We start from the raw sequence: 11,881 nt of genomic DNA, 5'->3' as shown, positions 1-11,881 counted from the left end.
ATAGCTGATATCTTCTGATCATAGATACCGTATGTGAAGACTGGCGGCTGATTAAATATTTTTGCAGCATTGTAACACTTCTTCTTGGTATTGTAAAATACTCATACACAATTTATATATGTAGTTACAGTCTTGGTTATATCCATATCGCAGCAATAGTAATATAATAGTTAAACAAAGCCTCTATTAACTATTAATTAGGTCTCATGAAACAAGAGGCTTTCTAACACCACATTCGCTCTTATCGTAGAACTTCTGTTAAATTTAAATGCTTTCATAGACACTCCTTTGCAAATTGACCCTAAGGTTCAAGGAGACCTCTCAAGGTTCTCCCATCCAGATCCAAGCTCTGACCTTACTCAACAGAACTTGATCAGAACAAACTTGTACAAAATCAGCCCTAACTAATGATTTTACCGGAGAACCTCTAGTCTCCAAGAGAAAATTTGTTGACTTATTCTGACAAGCGCTGCAGGCACACCCAGACTTATCTATATCGAACTTGTTTTGTTTACCTAGCTATGACTAGTTGGACTATAACAGTGTGATTAATGGCCGGTGTCACGGCTTAGCTTGCGGTTAGATGTGAGATCAGCTTTACCAAGAGATATGCATCTCTAATACCCTTCTCTACTTGATAACCATATTGTGGCAATTTGTATTCTTCTATTTATTCTATCTAATACAATAATTAATTGCCGCAGCTGAAAACGATAATGGCGTATTTGGCAATTGACTAGCTCATTGACAGCGGTTCTGCTACTAGAAATGCTTACAATTACACAAACAAATTCTAATCTCTCATTCTTATGTAACTGGTTAAAGAAGATGTGTGGGAAACCCTCAGAGCTCAGTCAATTTTGACTCATGATGTCATCGCGAAGTCCCAACAACCTTTTGTAATCTAGCCTATATGTCGAGTAATTGATTAAAGATCTTCTGCCTATTTGTAAAAGTCTAGGTTTGAACAGAATGTTTATTACAGACTTTCTGATAATTACCAACTCTCTTTTATAGCGCAGGATGTGAAATCAAATACCTTTAAAACAATTCAATCTAAAAACTGATTGGTTTGTCATTTGTATCAACAAAAGTATCAATTTAAAAACTTGTTTAGGTTAATGAGAGTGGCTTTGAAATCTTCGATAACATTTAGGCTAGAGGAATATAAACGGGTACCCTGCAAGATACAGTACATACTTCTACAACGTAAATAATCTGTTCCAGGAACGTTTACATTGTAGGGATTTTATGTTATACAAACAGTAAAATACATGTAAATCACCTAATCTGTTCCAAGATCTTTCAAACTCACCCCTTTAGCCGGACAAAACGAAAAAACTAGGCTTAATTTTTTAATTTGTTGTCTGTATCGTAACTGGAGTATTATTAGTTTGCATCGACAACTTGTCTCCTTTTTCTAGTCAATTTCACTGGTTTTATAGACAATGATTGCAGTAATTTTACAATAAGTTGATGAGGAATGTGCCTATTTGACATCAATTTTCAACGATTTTCTCTTTTTTTTAGACAGCAAAGTCTATTTCGAAAAGTAAATCTAATAACAAATATTTTATGCGTCTACAATAAAGCGAAACAAGAATATATTTTCTTTAGAAAAAGAGCAGTGTTTACCTGTTTGTCGTTTATCTGTACGCAGAGGTGAAGGTTAGAATAAAAGAGAACTTTTGACAACACTCCAACTAATGACATTTAGATTGGTGTACCCACGCTGTAACACCTGCACCAATCGATCGCCTCTAAGTATTTATGAACAGTTGCTCAGCTACCTATTCTCTGTTTAGTCGACACATCTGACGATCTATCACAATGAACTAGATTGTCATAGAAGTTGTATATATAATAGATATAACGCTATATGTAGGCCTATGTCATTTTTCTCACAAGTGCGACGAGATATGTTACCACTCAAATAGAATTGGCAAAGTTACCCTTACTTGACACATTACATTATAGGGAATTTTTTATCTAGTAAAAAGCCAAAACTTCACATAAATTCTTTACGTTATCTGGAATTTACGTTATAGCAAGTATGCGTTATAGAAGCATCTACTGTACAGGAAATACATACTCCTTCTTCCAGACTTACAGTGTAGAGTTCAACCCCATTGATGCTCTAAGGCACATAATTTCGGAAAAAAAGTTTAGCCTTCTCAGTTGTCTTCAATAGCCGTCACACCTAGTCTTAACTCCTAATACCTCTTAATCCCAAATTCTTAGACTCGACGTCAGTTATTCCGGCGTGATGTAGCTCATCATAACGAGTGAATGGATAACATGACAGGGTAAAGCTGCTTTAGATCCATACTCCATGACCTCCAGATCATTGGCAGCCTACAAAGGTCAAGGCTGATGCAATGACTGAAAAAGCTTAGCGTTGAATGATAGTTTTATGAAGGGTAAAAACATGACAGAAATAATTCTCCATACCCTAGGACACTTAAGTATTCGCGGCATCTAACTTTCGCGTTTTCGCGGAGTCATCATCACGCGAAAAATTCATGCGCGAAACTAAACTATCATAACGAACTAGCGAAAATTCGAAATTAAATAGCTATGTTCTACGCAGGCCTGTATTCACCGGTTGCGAGTTGGGGGGCTAATGTTAGACGACTAGTTATGAACATCTGGGGTGTGGAGAAGGAGGGGGGGTGCTGTAAGCTCCCAACAGGTTTCTCTTATGTAGGGCCTCAGCCGGGCCTCTCACGTGAAGTTTTAAAAAATTTTATTGGCAAGTATCAACATTTTTCTATTTTTTGAGATTTGCTTTGTTTTAGCTGATGTGACTGACAAAACGTTTTAAAATTAAAACAGGCAAAACTTGTATGCAGTTAAAAAGCTCAGAAAGAAGACATATTTTTTAAGCGTTTTAACAAAGATCATTTTTGCCGATTTTATTTCAAGTTCATTAAGTAGGATATGGGCAAGCAGATGTTTGCTAAAACTTGATATTTTGCAAACCTTTATAAAAGTCGTTGACAAGAATATTTTGCCGCTGATGAAGATAATAATGACGCCTAAGAACTACTAAAAGTTGATGTTTGTATCTATGGCTTCGAATAAAGTAATATTCTACAGCGACAAAAACCTTTCTATAGCCGTTGGACTATGAAATTCCTAAAAAGTTGGGGCGTCTTAGCCGGCCAGCTGTCCAAGGGAATACGGCCCTGTAGTTCATTGATATCCACAACAAAATCGTGATATTAGAAGTGCAGATAATTTTGTGTGTGATTGAGCTCATTGGGAAATTTCTAGTAAATTCGTTAATACACCGAATGAGCAGCATGGCAAAGCAAATTAAGATAACAAGTTTTTTTGGAAAAGCCAAGACAAACGAAGAAGATGATGATATCAGTTTAGTCACCGAATTTGTAACTGATGAGGATGAAAGTCCGGTAGGTGAAGTCATACAATTAAATAATACTTATTGTAGTGATGAATTTTACTGCCAACCAAAAACGATAACAACCCTCACCAGGTCCAACCATGTTATACAGTTCTGGTTGTGATGTTGGTTGTTATCTATTTTCTTTTTTATGAGACATGTACTGTATTTGATTTTTTTTTAATTTGAAATATTGTGAACTCAAAACGTGCCATGGCCATCGCTTGCTATAAATACTTGAGATCTAATATTGGTACCATATCGGTCACGACGGAAAGGACCGAGACGTCATTGATAGTCAAAGAAACAAATGGCAGCAAGCGATCACGTTGAATTATCGATTTCTGCCATACATTTATACCTGCGGGTTACAAATACAAACTAGTCGCAAATATAACAACTTTTTTTACTAGAGGACCGGACCTGAGGAATCTAATTTGTTTGTTCCACTGTATTTATTTTCACATCACTATATTTTCGCACTCATCAGAGCTGCGAAATTAAGTTGCAGCGAAATTTTACTCTGTGTGCTACTCACGAAACTAAATACTAGCGAAATATAAGTGTCCTAGGGTATACAATAATTTTATGTTTATGGAGACCCACTTTGAATATATAATAATTTTATGTTTATGGAGACCTACTTTGAATATATAATGTTTATTCCATTAGCTGTCACATATGTTTAGAAAAAGCAATTTGAAACTGCTAAAGTAACTACGTTTCCAAAATTTTCACACCTCACAACTTTATACAATATTAGACACAACGGAGATCAACCCTATTCTGTGCTCGTTGTTTTTTTAAACTTTATTTGGCATCGATATCATCTCCTAAAGAAGAAGCTTTTCATAATGAACCATTAAAAATATAACTTGAACAAAAAAAAATGTAATTGTTTATCAGCTAACAAAGTGCGTTACGTACTGAGCTGTGTACTGTTGCTACCAACATTATAAACATAACGGGAAATTTTAATTTATTGATACTTAATTGTCTGTCATTAAGATCAAACTGCATATTTGGCCACAGCTTAAAAAACAACTACAATCCCAACCAGTTATTTGATTATCTATAAAAAATTGTCCGCTATTCTTTTTAAAATGTTTGTCCCTGAATTCCTGACGAATTCGACCAATCACTCACTGCCTTTTACTAGCGATACGCGTGAAACATTTCATTGGTTCATTCAGGCAGGCACCTATAATCGGCTACAGATGTAATGGAAATAGTGCAAAACTTGACCTTTGACGACAAGCTCAACTTACACATCGTCAGATCGTTAACTTGTTACGCACTCATTAAGATAGAGATATTATTAAAAATGAATCAGGGAGACGCGAGTGAAGGTAGTTTCTTTATCTATCTTTCAACGATTTAGATTTATTTACAAGATAACTGAAGAATTCAACTGACAATTCATTGCTCAGCAAGATAACTGAAGAATTCAACTGTCAATTCATTACTCAGCAAGATAACTGAAGAATTCAACTGTCAATTCATTGCTCAGCAAGATAACTGAAGAATTCAACTGTCAATTCATTGCTCAGCAAGATAACTGAAGAATTCAACTATCAATTCATTACTCAGCAAGATAACTGAAGAATTCAACTGTCAATTCATTGCTCAGCAAGATAACTGAAGAATTCAACTGTCAATTCATTGCTCAGCAAGATAACTGAAGAATTCAACTATCAATTCATTACTCAGCAAGATAACTGAAGAATTCAACTGTCAATTCATTACTCAGCAAAATAACTGAAGAATTCAACTGTCAATTCATTGCTCAGCAAGATAACTGAAGAATTCAACTGTCAATTCATTGCTCAGCAAGATAACTGAAGAATTCAACTGTCAATTCATTGCTCAGCAAGATAACTGAAGAATTCAACTGTCAATTCATTGCTCAGCAAGATAACTGAAGAATTCAACTGTCAATTCATTGCTCAGCAAGCCCAAATAACACACGATTCTTAATATACATCAAGAGACTGCTGAGGCCACAGTTATTTTTAAAGCCATGCATAAACGTGCACATTTATCCAGTTCCATGAAAACTGAGGCGTCAAAGAATCTGGTATTTGGTGATTTTATATAAATACCACTAACAGCGTGTCAGTATGTTACCATGACCTTTAATATGGTCAAAGATTAGCGCTGGGTCAGCTACTCAAAGTGATTATCTGAGACGAATTCAGAACATTTCATTTTTATGCAAGCTATGGAGAATATTGAAATGTGAAATGGCAGCGGCTGCCTCTTGATGACCAATCACAAGTTGTCAGTTTTCTTTATATAATCTTAAGACTTACGCTAGCGACTTACTTTGGTGAAGGAAAAGGTTTATCTCAAGCCTCTACGGTAGGAGTTCTAGCCTTGACAACTACGCGTCACTCTAGCACCCCTAAAGGTTTAGGGATCAGAGAAGTGAGTATGGGAAAGGATTATGAGCTGCCCTTACGAGTACTAGAAAGTAGACTAAGGTCTGATTCACACTGTGAACAGATAAAGTCTGATCTTTTTTCCAAGACAAAAGTAGTAATTTCACATTACTGCTTTTATGCCTTTGTGAACTGTGCATGTATGGTAGCTATGGTCACATACGGATATGCTTACAACAAATTTTTTAAACTGTTCAGACTATTGGTTAATCTAAATTCTACAAAGTCGCGAACTCATTTTGTAGAATTGATAACTTTTGTTCGCAATCAAAACTTGCATTCGGGTTGGTCATTGTGAGCTACATGGACACGGTTACTCAATGTACCCAAGCATGAGTCTAAGCCACAGACTTCAGAGTATACCTAAATCATTATTAATTTGACAGTATTCTGATTTCAAGTTTGAAACAATAGAAAAATTACATTGCCCTAATACTGATCAGTGCTTATACATATATTTTAAGATTTTTAATCTAGCAAATGCAATACAACCACACGGCTAGTCTGACGCTGATATGATTCTGATTGGTCAAACTGGGCAGAACAAATTTAATCTGGCTTAACATTAGTACCATATAACGAGGGTATAATGTTAACAGCAATGTTCACATAACCTGCTTATGAGAATATTTTCTTCAGCATTCGACAGTTTCAACATACATAACAAATCTTGGAATTAATTTCCACGATATGGATATTATTGAGCATATAAAATGTCTTTTATTAACATAAACTTATAAAACAAAACAGTTTTTGTCAACTAACATGCAACGCTGCTACTTTCCAACCCTGAATAAAATTATCATCCTGCCATATTTTGAAATAGCCGAGTGCCTCATCATCAATGTATTTGGTCATAAATACTAAGATGAATGGCCTACCTATTTTGTAACCTTGAAGTAACTTATAAATCTGTTTTCTCTGCTTTTATTCAAAATAATACCAATATTTTTGTTGGAAAATATTTTCACAGATTTGCTTGGTTCATCCTAAATAATCCACAGAATGACAACTTCCAATAGACACGTGTTAACATCTAGTAACATGTTAGCAACGATATACACACCCTAGTAGTACCATGTTAGCGACGATATACACACCCTAGTAGTACCATGTTAGCGACGATATACACACCCTAGTAGTACCATGTTAGCGACGATATACACAGCCTAGTAGTACCATGTTCGCGACAATATACACACCCTAGTAGTACCATGTTAGCCATGATATACACACCCTAGTAGTACCATGTTAGCGACGATATACACACCCTAGTAGTACCATGTTAGCGACGATATACACAGCCTAGTAGTACCATGTTCGCGACGATATACACACCCTAGTAGTACCATGTTAGCCATGATATACACACCCTAGTAGTACCATGTTAGCGACGATATACACACCCTAGTAGTACCATGTTAGCGACGATATACACACCATAGCCCACACCGTTATGTTAACAACCCATTCAAAGTAAAATGAGGTGTGAAAATGGACTATTACAAGCTGATATTATGTAAAGCATGTGAAGTAACGCATAGGAGTCAACAATGCATATCTTCTTTAATGATCAATTATACAAGTATAACAAAATATAACGATAAATCGTGAGAGGAAAAGCAATAAATAACTCATACATTGTCCTATCATTCAAACCTAGAAGCACATTATTCAATGGTTTTATTCATTGCCCCAATTAAGATTACGGTTACTACCTGCCGCTTAAAAACACAAGAGAACACGACTACAAGAGCCATGACCACCATATCATTTATCAGGCAAATGTATTACCTATCATTGTAGATGGACTTTCCAACAGCTTGACGGAATCTTACACCACCTCTTTAGACTTTTGTTTCTCTAGGCGAACCATGCATAGATATATGGAGACGCCAATGTACTGCTCACATGTTCAAAGTGTATGAAACATATATTATGTACATATTTGCAAGGACAGCCTAACACTATTCGAGAGTTTGTTAGTTGTAGACTGAGTTCAACAGAAAAGTTCAAGGACACCCTACACCGGCCCAGTCATGAACTCAAGGGAGAAACTTTGACATCGGGTCCTCGGATAGTTTCATCCTCCGTCGGTATGCCTCCATCTCCTCTTCATTTGGTTCGCTCACTTCGATCATAGAATTGAACGGCCGCTTCCTCTCATCCATGGATAAAAGTGTAAAATTACGTTTTTCCTCCGCATCTTGCTTTTTCATGTACTGTTAAAATAAAGGCAGGAATTTATGTCTCAGTATTTCAACAGAGTGTTATCTATCCTGGCTATAAAGTAGTTGTGGTATTTGTCCAATGGAGATGGCTTCTCATCCATTTCCACTTCCTGGAGCTACCTTTGGCATCACAGCTATATAGGCCCATAATCATATTACCTTCACTGTAGTGGTCATACGACCTTCAGTGTAGTGGTCATATGACCCTCAGTGTAGTGGTCATATGACCCTCAGTGTAGTGGTCATATGACCCTCAGTGTAGTGGTCATATGACCTTCACTGCAGTGGTCATATGACCATCACCGTAGTGGTCATATGACCTTCACTGTGGTAGACATATGACCCTCCATGTAGTGGTCATATGACCCTTTGTGTAGTGGTCATATGACCTTCTGCGTAGTGGTCATATGACCATCAGTGTAGTGGTCATATGACCCTTTGTGTAGCGGTCATATGACCATCAGTGTGCTAGTAACAAAACCTTTTCTGGGTGATTGGCTATTATGAGCTAGAGAGTAATTAAAAATGGCTTTAAATTCCAAATAGGTAAATAAGTGGATGGTGTTATGAACCTGTCTATACAGCTGTGATACTCATAAAAAGTGTTTTTTGGTAAGAAGAATTGGTAGCATCGAGTCTACCAATTGAATGGCTGATTAAAATACAAGTACAGTCAAACATGGATAACTCGTCCACGGATAGCTCGAACACATGGTTAATTCGAACATTTCCTTTGGTCCGTTCCCACGTAATGATAAATTGCTATAGATAACTCGAACTCAACACTGTTAATTCGAACTGTTTTTTTGCCCAACGGCTACCGAAACGGTTGTTATCGCTTTAGAAAATCACTTTATTCCTAGCCATAGAGGTAAACTTCATCTTTTCGTAATTCATAAGCGTCGTTATTACCACCATCGGCAAAATATTTTTGTCAACGACTTTTCTAAAAGTTTGGTGAAATTTGATTTATACTGCGATACGATGAATAGCACGGGCTAGCCGGGTCACGCGCGCAAGGATTTTCGCCACGCACATACAAAACAAAAATCGCATGTTGTTTTTGTTTTGTATGTGCGTGGCGAAAATCCTTGAGTGCGTGACCCGGCTAGCCCGTGATGAATAGTTTTCCGACGTTGATTCCATGTTGAATCAACGTCGGAATGTTGAATGTTTAAAACGTCTTAAAAATTGTTGTAATTAAACGTATACGTTGTCTGAGCTACAAAAAACTATTCATCGTTTGACCTAAACACAGAATACGTGTGTACATTCAATAAGTATCTATTATAGAAGCGTGAGTGATATAGAATGTACCGTAAAACCTCGTAAAACTTCTAATTGAACTGCCTCGGAGTGTTGCTCTTAACGAATCCCAGGTAAAGTAAGGTAATCTGCATAAACTTCAAGAAAAAACGGCAAAATTGATCGTGGGTAAAACCCCAAAAGAAAAAAATGTCTTTTCTTTTGAGCATTTCAACAACGATCAAGTTTTGCCAATGTCCATCTGAAAAACGTCCTGGCAATAACATCACCTCAAACAACAAACCAATCTCAAGTGATAGAAAAATCTCTATACTTTTTCATGAAAACGTTTTAAACTTTACATTAGAAGCATTTAATTTGAAACAAGCCATTTGTGCTTTTGATTTATATTATAGTTTGTATATGTATCTACTAATAAATAAGTAAATATATGGACTTGTGACAGTGCTCTGATAACTTGAACGCTCTGATAATTCGAACACTTTTGCTCGGTCCCTTGAAGTTCGAGTTATCCATGTTTGACTGTATATGGCCTGATTTAAACTGCTCACAAATCTCTTTGCATAACCTTAAACAACTTAGCCTAATTCAGCCTAAACTATCCTTAGAAACACTGAGAAAAAACAAACAATTTTTTAGTTGGACATTCATTCATCTTTAGACAGAAGGAGGTTCAGTGTTGCAAACCAACACATCCATAAAAATAAATTCGTGATTTCTTAAGAACAATAATATTGCACAGACCTGACCATGCCGCTGAAAATATAGCTGTATAGCATTTGGACTGCAAAACATAGTTACCAACCTACATTTAAAAAGGTAAGACTTTGATTTGATGGTGTGACCTGCCAGTTTTGTTCGGACATGAATAGAATCAGCTCTTAGCTGAAGCTAACAGCTCAATTTAGCCTTGATATGAAAGATAACATCATGCAGTTAAAAGGACTGGAGATGTGTAATGCTGTATTGCTGCCATGTTTAGTGAGTAGTAGATGTTTGTAAAACATTGATATAGTTTGCATGAAGTCTAGTAGTAAAGTAGAGCCTAGTAGCAGGGTAGAGTCTAGTAGCAGAGCAGGGTCTAGTAGCAGAGTAGAGTCTAGTAATAGAGTAGAGTCTAGTAGCAGGGTAGAGTCTAGTAGCAGAGCAGGGTCTAGTAGCAGAGTAGAGTCTAGTAATAGAGTAGAGTCTAGTAGCAGAGTAGAGTCTAGTAGCAGAGTAGAGTCTAGTAACAGAGTAGAGTCTAGTAGCAGAGTAGAGTCTAGTAATAGAGTAGAGTCTAGTAGCAGAGTAGAGTCTAGTAGCAGAGTAGAGTCTAGTAGCAGAGTAGAGTCTAGTACAGGCATGGGCAAACTACGGCCCGGGGGCCACATGCGGCCCGTTAAACTTTTTAATCCGGCCCGCCGAACTTGAAGAAATTAAATAAATAAACTTTGTTAAACCATAACTGTCACGAACCATTTTTATTGTATTTACTAAGTAAATTAAACATGCTGATTCCGATTTTGTACTCAAAATAAAGATTAGTCTACTTACTTTCAGAGTAGTGAAGGCTTTTTTACAGCGTTTTAATATCGGTCTCGAAAACAACACGATCGCCATAACAAGCTCCGCCCATAAATACGTGACGTAACCTAGCTTTTTGGGAACAGAAGTTACGTAGGGATGTTTAGACCGATTTAGAATAATAGAGATAGGTGTTTTAAAATCTATTAATATCTAAATTCAGCCTTAAAAATAATATCAGTCTTTTCTGAAAGGTAGATAAGCTATTTAGCATTGCATATTTTAAAAAGTGCGATAACAACGCTAGCTTGTGATAAAACCGCACTTTTTGAGCTCATTTTTCTCGGCGTTCAGCCCATTTAAACGTCGTGTAACAAGCTACGAGCAATTTTAAATAGTTTATATACCTTTCATAGCAAAATGAAATTATTTTACAGGCTGGATTTAAGATAATAATGGGTTTTAAGACACCCATCTCTATTATTCTAAATCGGACTTGTAATTCTAAATGGGCGGAGCTTGTAATGCCCATTGTGTTATTTTCAAAACGGATATTGAAACGCTTTAAAAAAGCCTAAATTACTTTGAAGGTTAGTGGCCTAATCTTTATTTTGAGTACAAAATCGGAATCAGCGTGTCTGATTTACCTAGTAAATACGATAAAAGGTGTTCGTGACAGTTATGGTTTAATGTTTTATTTTCCCTGCAATTCTAATGTGTTCCCACTAGATGGCGCACTCTAGATACATTGACTTTGTTGAGGTTCCGCATATTACGGTACTCCACGTTTGCTTTTTGACCCCTCAGTCCTTCTGTAAAGATGAGCGGACTTAATAAAAGGAAAGTGGACAGAGAATGTCGAGTGTTCAATAAGGAGTGTGCAAAATAGAAATTGTTAGTAAAAAAAATAGAAATTTTTAGTAACAAAAAAGTTATTTTTTATTCATTTAATTTTCAGTGTTTTAAGACTCATTTCAATAAATAGCTAAATACTGTGGGGCTTTAAAGACAGATCTTTTGTTGTAATGCTT

At 36.3% G+C, this 11,881-nt stretch overlaps 1 protein-coding gene across 1 annotated transcript in view; it reads right to left on the bottom strand.

Annotated features, from left to right (window-relative positions):
- Nucleotides 1-7,394: 7,394 nt before the first annotated feature.
- Nucleotides 7,395-11,881, bottom strand: part of LOC137386860 (pre-mRNA-splicing factor SLU7-like) — a 71,456-nt gene continuing 66,969 nt past the window's right edge. Inside the window, exon 13 of the mRNA XM_068073038.1 lies at nt 7,395-8,069. Coding sequence (XP_067929139.1) covers nt 7,893-8,069 — 177 coding nt within the window. The 3' untranslated portion in view covers nt 7,395-7,892. The remainder of the gene's footprint in view (nt 8,070-11,881) is intronic.

The sequence above is a fragment of the Watersipora subatra genome, chromosome 2 (assembly GCF_963576615.1).
Source record: "Watersipora subatra chromosome 2, tzWatSuba1.1, whole genome shotgun sequence".
Taxonomy (NCBI): domain Eukaryota; kingdom Metazoa; phylum Bryozoa; class Gymnolaemata; order Cheilostomatida; family Watersiporidae; genus Watersipora; species Watersipora subatra.
This window is presented reverse-complemented; position numbering and strand designations above follow the sequence as displayed.